The sequence below is a fragment of the Acanthisitta chloris genome, unplaced genomic scaffold, assembly GCF_000695815.1.
Source record: "Acanthisitta chloris isolate BGI_N310 unplaced genomic scaffold, ASM69581v1 scaffold1415, whole genome shotgun sequence".
In the NCBI taxonomy this organism is placed as follows: domain Eukaryota; kingdom Metazoa; phylum Chordata; class Aves; order Passeriformes; family Acanthisittidae; genus Acanthisitta; species Acanthisitta chloris.
In genome coordinates, this window is record NW_008671859.1 from 1 (window position 1) to 9,178 (window position 9,178).

A 9,178-nucleotide genomic window follows, 5' to 3' on the forward strand; every position below is an offset into this window, starting at 1 on the left:
GTACCCCTCCAAACCGGACAGCCCCGGCGAGGACGCCCCCGCAGAGGACATGGCCAGATACTACTCGGCGCTGAGGCACTACATCAACCTCATCACCAGGCAGAGGTAGGCAGAACGAGCCGGCCCACATCCCACTTTCCTGCTCCCCGGGCGGATTTTTTCCCTTGGCGAGGCTCTGGGAGGGAAGGTGGGGTGCTCCTTCACACTGGGTGTCTCGCCCCGTTATCCCCACTGACACGGAGAAAGATGTGGTGCACAGACTGCCCTTAAGAGAGAAACAGCCATGCACCCCTGAATCACCTCTGGGTCCAGAGCTGAATTTCCACCATGCAGATTAGCAGATGGGGCAGGGGTATCAAATGTTGCCTCCGCTGTCTCAGCCCTTTCTAGCTCTGGCACGGACAGGCTGGCAGACAGGGGCATGAACCACAGGGCAGCACGCACAGGGAGAACCTCGCAAAAGGGAGAGAGAACATAACTAACCTGGGAGCTGGAGAGAGCTAGACGGGCAGTAGGAGCAGTTTACCACTTCTGTTGCTGTCACCGCCTCCAGTGAAGATTTTGGTGAGAAAAAGTGCCTGCTGAGGAGTTGTAGTGGTCCAGATGCTTTGTGGTTTGCCAGCCACTTCATGCAGCTGTGAGTGCCAAAACCCCCACTAGTCCTAACAAAAACCTCTCTCAAGACCGCAAGCAAGAACTCAAGCTCAATCTGAAAGAGAAAAGAGTGTGAACCCAAATCTGCCTGGCTCTGAACTGGCTTTCTGGGGTTGACTGTGCCTGCTAAAGTAGGGGTAAAGGCTCAGTCGGAAAAAAAGGACAAATTATAAAAAATCATCTTCTTTGGGACCATCTGTCCAGTTAGACTGTGTGATTGATGGAAGTTTCCCCAGAGGTCCCACAACAGTGTGTGACCCAGAAAAGCTTTGACATTTATTTATTTGTTTTATATCAAAACCAGATGAGAGATCTAAAATTAGGCTTTCATTTGTCCCTCTAGAAGTCTGAAGAATTAAATTAGAAGGGAGGCTATCGTGTAACTGAGAGCTTTCCCAGCAAACCCATAACATTGTCTGCCAGTGCACTAATAGCATAAGACAGATAAAGAGGCTGATAGAAATACAGTTCTTCAGTCCTGAACTTTTAAAGCACTAGTCGCAACTTGTTCATGTGTATGGCATGCTTCTGTGTGATACTCTGTGCTTGGATAACTCTTTGTCAGGATCCCTGCTAAAATAATCTAATCCTCGAATTCTGCTTCTGCTGCCCTTTTGCCTTGTGTCTGGTGGGATCTCCAGGCTAGACTCTCATCCCATCTCTTCTTTCTTTCTTTCTTTCATCTCCCATTTCAAAGGTGGTTCCTGTCCAAAACCAGGTCATATGTAAAAAAACCCCAACAATCCAAGTCCAAACCCAAACAAATGAACCTTCCATTCTCTATTCAACCTTCACTTCTGGTGTGTGCCCTGTATGCTTGCTTTAATGTTGACTGTGTAGGATTTTTTCCCTGTTTTATGACTAAGTACACAACTCAGAGACAGATACTGCTTTCATTTTTCTGTGTGGATCTGGGGCCTGAAATGAACTGAAATAGTTATTGTGGCTGATGAATAAAATTTAAATTTTGTTCTTTAGATTCTACCCAGATTTCCAATCCACCCTCATATTTAAAGGAACAGAATTGATCTGGAAGTACAATAAAGTTGGCAGAAAAAAACCCCACTACTATGACAGCTTTGTGATACACATTTAAAAGTTGACTACATAGGTTAACTACAAAACAACAACCAAGCAAAGGTGTGCTGTTTCCACTGTGTGGTGAATTAACAGTCCAGAAATAAAGCAATTTCTGCCTTGACTTGGAAAGCTTAACTTGCAAAATGAATCAACAGCTTTTGAAACACTTTGGACTGATCTAAAGATGATTATTTGGTCTGTTTCAGTAGATGTGCTCAAAGTTTTCTCTCTCCTTACAGCTTTTTACCTCTGTTTTTGTTCATGGTACTGCTTGGGAGCCCTGTGGTGGAGGGCAGTTGAGGTGTTGAGGAGCTTACCCTGCTTCTCATGAGGATGGGAGCTGTGCTCACTCCCTTACCAGACCTGGTGCCTGTAGCTGGTGAGATGAAGCAGTAAGAGCATGTTGGCAAAGGAGAAGATCGATGCTTTTTTACTCTTCAGGTTCATCTGTCCTGTCTCATTTAATGGTTTTGTGATTCTGAATAATCTCCTGCCTCATCCTCCTGCCTTCTGCTTCTGGCCTGACGCAAGCATTTGAGTGCAAATTGCCTCTGAGCCACTGTGACCCACAGGGTCTTCACCCCAGCTCCCATGAAGCTTCTTCCTTCCAGACCATCTTTCTCTTCTTGTTTTAGACCTTGGCTGGCTGGCTGCTTTACTCCTTCTCTCCTTTGAGATCTTTCTCCTTCAGAACCATCTCATTTAGCTTTAGACATATATGCCTGTCAGCTTTATACCCCTCTGAGGTTAGATGTGGAAAAAGGGTACTTGGATGGTGCAGGTCACCAGGCCTGTTTTCAGGCTTCTTGTTTCTGATTAAATACCTTCTTTGTGTGCCAGGTCTTTATGACTTAAAAGAGAGCCCAAAGTGGCCAGCACAGATGCAAACTCCTACTCTGCAGATTGTGTGTCTTCGGATTAGTTCCACCTCTGTCTCCCAAACTGTCCTGTGGTCCTTGCCTCATACCTCTCTACCACACTGTTCAGGGGGCTTTTTTTCAGAGCCCATTCTACTCCTTCTGCTGCTTGCTACTACCTGTACTCCCTCTTGCCAAGAGGCAGTCTTCTTTCCTTGTCCCCTGTAGCTTGTTCATGAACCCGTGGCTCTTCTGTGCTGTAGCTAAACAGTCCTGCTGGAAATTACTTGAACTATAGGCAGGGCAGAGAGTATCTGAAAGTGTGTCTGACTTGGGCAGTGCTGATGCTCTCACTTCATGTCAACACCCTTTAACGAGGAAGGGAGCAGATCTCCAGAGCTTTGGTTTTTTGGCAGTTTTCTGAATCAGACCCACAGATGGTTCTGAGATCCCTCAGCTCCTGTTGCCAGCTTTGGACACTGATGAGATTTGACTCCCAAGACACAAGGTTTCATAGGAAGCTTTGAGATTTTGCTGAGTCTGAGATAATACATCCCTAATCAGAATAAGTATATTTACTTCTCAAATCCCTTTGACTTCAGCTGGAGCTATGGGTTATCAGCATGCCCCAAAACAGGCATAAAAACTGACCAGGTATTTTCACCTGACTTGGAGCCTTATTCTTTTAAGACAGCCATGATATTTGATAAAAGTGTTTCCCAAACAGAAAATAAAAGGCCTGGCTTTGTGTGCATGCTCAGAGCTGGGCAAGGTAGATAAGGAGCAAAGCATGAAGCAGCTGGAGCAAAGATCTCTCAAGGCATTTGTGTCAGGAAAAAGAGACTGACTTCGTCCATGGCTTCTATTTAGTAGGTCAGTAGCATGGTTGTTTCCCAGGGGTAAAATTACAGGGTAGACAGGAGACTCAGGCATCTGACACAGCAAGAATGGCCATTCTTTGGCCAGTCTAGTTGGTCACAGTCAGTGAACACCTTGTGTGCAGCTTTGCTGTGTGAGAACATGGTAGGTCTATCCAGCACAGGTAGCAGCACTGGTCTAGCCAAGACGCTGAAGGGACTCATATAAAAACTATCTCCACAGCACAGTTGTCTTCATTATTTGAGTGAATCTCTGCACTCCAGGTGGTTGTTACCTCTTTTTTACTTAGACCAAACTTTCTGAGAGATTAGTGGGAGTTTTGTCCAAGTGTGAGCTGTTAGAGTAAGTGGTTGATTTGTTAAATCAATTTCTTTAACGTATCAGAAAATTAGAAGCCAAAGTCCATGTCACATACATATTGATCAGAGTAAGGACCTAGAAATAAAGAAATCCCTTTGTGGTGATGGAGTGCTAGGTATTTGATTCAACATAGTGCTTGATTGCGTGTTGTAATAGCCTTTTATTGTGTCTGGCTGGTTCTTTCCAGATACCTACTTTCAGTCAGCTTAGATTAAGAAATTAACTTTCTGAAACTGATGCTTTGTCTTTTTGGAGCACAGGTGGTACACTAAAACGATTGAGGCAATTGAAAAATACAGAGTTGAATAGAATGATTGAAAAGTGAGGTATGTTTCCACTTTTCAGGAAGTTATGGAGTCAACAGGTAAAACTGCTAGTGTTTTAATGTAGCTTGGGAAGGTTTTAGGTTTTTTTCCCACCAAATTAGATTGAGTTACTGGAGAAACATCTTGATCACAATGGATAAAATGTAAGTCCTTAATTACATCTTTGATTTTGCTGGAGTCAGAATTTCACTCAAGTGGTATTACAAAGCTGTTATCTGTTAATGTGCTATGAGATTCACACTAATTGTATACACAAATTATAAACCATGATCTCAATCCTTTCCAACAAAGGAAGGATTTCTTTATAGTTACCACTCTAAGGCTAATGAAGTCTTAGAGTGATGAAATATCTCTCAAGTTAACTGCTCATTGTCACTTCTGTTTGCTCAGGAAAAGGATCAAATTCCTTCGCAAGAAACAGAAATTGAAGTACTTTTCAGTGTTGGATGATGTACAGTACCCAGGATTAAAAAAAAAACCACATTAAAAAAAGGCAAATAGTAAGAATATAGGACAACCACAGTCACATAGTTCAAGATTACTGGGGTAGCTCAGTTTTCACAACTTAATGTGCTATGTGCTGGGCAGCTCCAAATGTACTAGCTATCTTAAAAAGTCTGAATCCTTGGCTAATATGGCATACTGAGTTTTGTTTTCTATTAACCTAATAGATAAATTCCACTCCCCATTTGCATAATTTCTGATGAAGGATATAGCATCATTTAAACCAATGAGGAAGTTACTGAGATGATGGAACTGGATTTGTAGGAAAGAATGCCATGCTTGGAGGTCTCGTTGTGCACAGCTTCTTCCTTCATGCTCACATCAGTAAAAGGGGCAAGGTCCTAGAGTATCCAGGAGCAGCCATCAGATTTAGAAATACTCAGTTTCAAAATACCATAATGTTAAGTTACTCTGGAAAGAATGTAGAAAAATATAGAATTAAAAAAGTACTGCTGAAGAATGAACATTTTCTCACATGGCTGAGTCAAGTTAAAATACTTGCTGGAAAGTGGCTTTTAAGTCTGCTCTATTTTTTTTTCTTTTTCTGAAAAACTTGACTAATGGTTCTGTGCTTAGTTTTCATTTATAAAAACTGACATATACAAAAGTATAACTTTTTAAAATTTTTCCTTAGATATGGAAAGAGATCAAGCCCAGATACAATGATCTCAGACCTCTTGTGGAGGGAAAGCACAGAAAACATTCCTAGGTCCAGGTATGTATGAAGAGGATTCATGGTGGCTTTCACTTCACATTTAGGTTTAACAGTCTCATTTGTTATCAATAAATATGTTTCACAAGGAGAAAACATATGCCACCAACAGCTGGCCGAACATGTCCTTAATGAACATTTTTCATTCCTTTTTTTTAAGAGATAGTACCATCTGTGAATGCAAGGAATGCCTTACCAGATGTGATCTAGTCCATACTCCTTGTTTTGTGATTTTGGGAGTGGGCCATACCTGTTATTTGGAGGAAGAGAAGCATTTTCACAACACTTGCCCCATTCTGGGCTTTATTAAACAGAATTGTATGGTGATGTCTGATGATGGTTCCTTACATACTAGAGCCCCAAAGATGGCATACTTCTAGTAATTTGCTACTCACATAGGTATAAGTTTTTCCTCTGAAGATGTATGGGTGGTAAATATGCACATATGTTAGCTTATACATAAATGCACAGCTATGACTTTGTCTTTAAAACACAGTATTTCACATCAGCTTTGTACCTAATATTTTACAAATGGAAAAAAAGGTCTTTATATTTCCATTTGCATTTGGTTTAAAGTAACAGTAGTGTTTCAAGCAACAGTGGGATTTCAAATGTACATACTGTATTTACTTAGGTAATGACACTTTAGCTATAATATAAGATACTGTAGTAATGACTGCAGTTTACAGGGCTGCAAAGTAAGTATGTTGAAAAAGTAAGATGCAGGGGGAGTCTTGGCTCATGAAGAAAAATATTTCTTTTCATTTTACTCATAATCAAGCATGAATGAGCTCAGTTTAAGCCTTTACTGATAGTCTGAAGTTTGCTGATAATACTTCTACTGCAGAAATAAATGTTTTATGCAGTAGTTGTCTCAGGGGTCTACAAGCAAGTGCTCTGCACTCTTAGCAGCTGTGCAAAGGCTTAGTTAGACTAGTTGAGTACTTAAGCATAATAGCACTGAATTTAAGGCATGATCATGACACTGAAAGATGACCAAATTTCTACTGCCATCAGGGGAGGTTGTCCATGAGACTTGCAGTTCTGCACGTAGGGAGACCACTGACTTACTGTTCGATGACTAACTGCAGCTGTGGGGATGCAGTTTTCTCTGCTGATGCTTATCTAAAAAACTGGATGGAGTGCAGTGAAACGTTTTGGACTATTTTGTGCTTGGTAATGACAAGGCAGAGCCCTCACATAATGGGAAATTTCCGCTGCCATGAATTTGAGGCAACACACCAGGTAGTACAAAGTCTAATACTCTGTAATTTTCACCTCTTCATAACAAAACTTTATGGTGGTTATTATTATTGTCTCAATAATGCTATTTATAACACAACAGGGAGCAAAAATTCATGAGCAAAATAACCAACTAGCCTGCATTTAAGATCAAGAATTGATGAGAAGCAGATTTTTATTTCATACCCCCTGTAACAGCACTTTAAACTGAGTATGGTATTTGTCACTCATTGATGACAGTTACGGGAGTATTGGGAACAATGATGTCTAGTTTCTCATGGATATGTTTTCTAGGATAAAATCCTGTATGGATTCTGAGCCCCACTCCAGCTTTTTCCTCCATGTGAGGACATAATTAAATCTTCCTTCTCTCCAGTCCTGTGCTTCATGGTACGCCAGGAATTTAATATCTCTGAAATCTCTGAACCTCTCCCTGACTTGGTTGAGATTGTCCAGAGGGTGTGGAAGCTGGTGGGGAAGTTAGGGGAGCCATGCAGGGGTGGACAGGTGGACACAAAGCAAATATGCCCAGGTACAGTACAGCTGCCTAAGCCTTCCTCCTGGAGGAAGCCAGGCTGAATGAGTGAAAGGCAGGATTCAGTTATTCCAAATGTAAATTAGTGAAGTAAATGTTTTAGAAATGGTTGCATACGCTGCCAGTTACGGAGCAGATGTAATTTGCACTCAGAGAGTGATACTTCATGAGTTCTCAGGGACTGAACTTTGTAACTAAACATTGAGATATTAATGAACAACTTAATTGTTTTCAGCATGATTGGCCTTGTTTGACATTTCGCTTTTGCTGACTAAAATATTTTGCAGTCTAGGTGTATGTCTGACCATATGAGGAAAGTTTAGAGAGATTCTTGCAGAAACTAGTTACAAAATAGGACGTCAAAGGTTAAAAAAAGGAGGAACCTTCACCTAAATACAAATAATTTCTCATGACAGAAATGTGTGATGTGGCATTTTTCTGATCTTGTCAATCTTGTGGAGCAATGAGAAAACGTTTGATACTCAATAACAGGATATGTTTCTCCTAATACTTCCTCTTTAAAGTTAGGTATCTATTGTGAAGTACTTGGCTAGGCTGCCATTGCAGTCAATCAGAGGGATGGGTATCTCCAAATGAGCAAATGGGCAATGTCTCGATTACCCTCTCCAGTGTCTCTCCAGTGACTGTGGAGGCAGACTTGATCTTTAATCAAGACTAGATGTGCAACTTTTAGATGGGAAACATTACAGCAAATGTGTTTCCCCTGGTCTCTCTCCATGTTCTCCCACTCGTTGACTTTCCTTCTGTGTAGACAGAACAGCTGTTTGCAAGCAGAGGACCTCTGGATCATATCCTGCCCTCAACACCCCTTTCAGTACATTTCAAATGTTTGATATTGAGCAGAGGAATACCACCATCATATTTTAGGATGGTGTCTGTGAACTTGGGTTTTGTTTGAAGGTGCTTTGAGTTCTCTTTGGAAATTATTTACTCCTGATTTAGAGTGAAAAATATGTCTTAAAAACATTTTGTATTTCACCACATCATAATTTTCTAGCTGAATTTCAGTAAGTGCTATTTGATGGCATGAAGCATCTTTACAGTGAGTCTCAGCCATGTAAAGCATGGCACCAGGGCAGCAAAGGATGGAAGGGCAAGTTCTGATACCAAAATGTAGACTTTTGGCCATCCAAGATGCCACTGTTTTCATTGGAGTTGCATATACAATCTTCAACTGCAAATATGCATATATATATATATTCCTTATTGCTGCTATTATTAAAATGAAAATGTTAGGCAGTTGTTGCATACATTTTTTAAAGAAGAGGCTTTAAAATGTGTTAAATGTTTTTTTAATTCATAATGTGTGTTTCAGGTTTGAAGACCCTTCGATGTGGTGATGGGATCTTCAGCTCACCTTCAAAATTTTCCTAGTTTTCATACTCCACGCCTATGAAGCGAATCATAGCATCCTTCCCAGTGCATGCAGCCATTGTACCGAATTCTGTAGAGTTTTTCCTCCATCATATTTGTATATACCTTTATTTAAATAAATTATTTGTGCATTCCAAAATATAACATACTAAATGAAAACAACCAACCATGTCATTGGTATAACAAAGCATTGTTTTAAACCATGAAAACTGAATTATAACCTCCCTGTAGTCTGAAGTAGTGTGGACAGCAATAGTGTCACAGTTATTACAGGAATTACTGTGGAAAGTAAGATAAAGACATCATTTATTGTGGCCTCAGACTCAGCCCAGATGCTTGATTTATGCAAAACTGTTTAAAATAATTAATCACAGACTGCGTAATTTAGGACAATAGTGTTCTGAGAGGTGATTTTTTCAGAATGACCATACTAAAAACTTACTTATTGCTTACATTGACAAATGTAATAAAATTAATGGCATTTTCAAAATACAAAGGAATAAGTCACTACTTAATTCTGCTAACTCCTCCAAAGTGGTTTGAAGCTTGGCTGTAAGCCACAATTAGTAATTTTAAATGAAGCAGATGTAACGTCTTTGTTTTGACAATATGCAAAGTAGCAGAAAATAGCATC

At 40.5% G+C, this 9,178-nt stretch overlaps 1 protein-coding gene across 1 annotated transcript; it reads left to right on the plus strand.

The window, feature by feature from the left end:
• Positions 1-7: 7 nt before the first annotated feature.
• Positions 8-8,769, plus strand: NPY (neuropeptide Y; the record flags this gene model as incomplete). Its single annotated transcript, XM_009074251.1, has 3 exons — positions 8-105; positions 5,295-5,375; positions 8,486-8,769. Coding segments are annotated over 3 exons (204 nt in total), but the record flags the coding sequence as incomplete, so codon positions are not given.
• Positions 8,770-9,178: the final 409 nt, after the last annotated feature.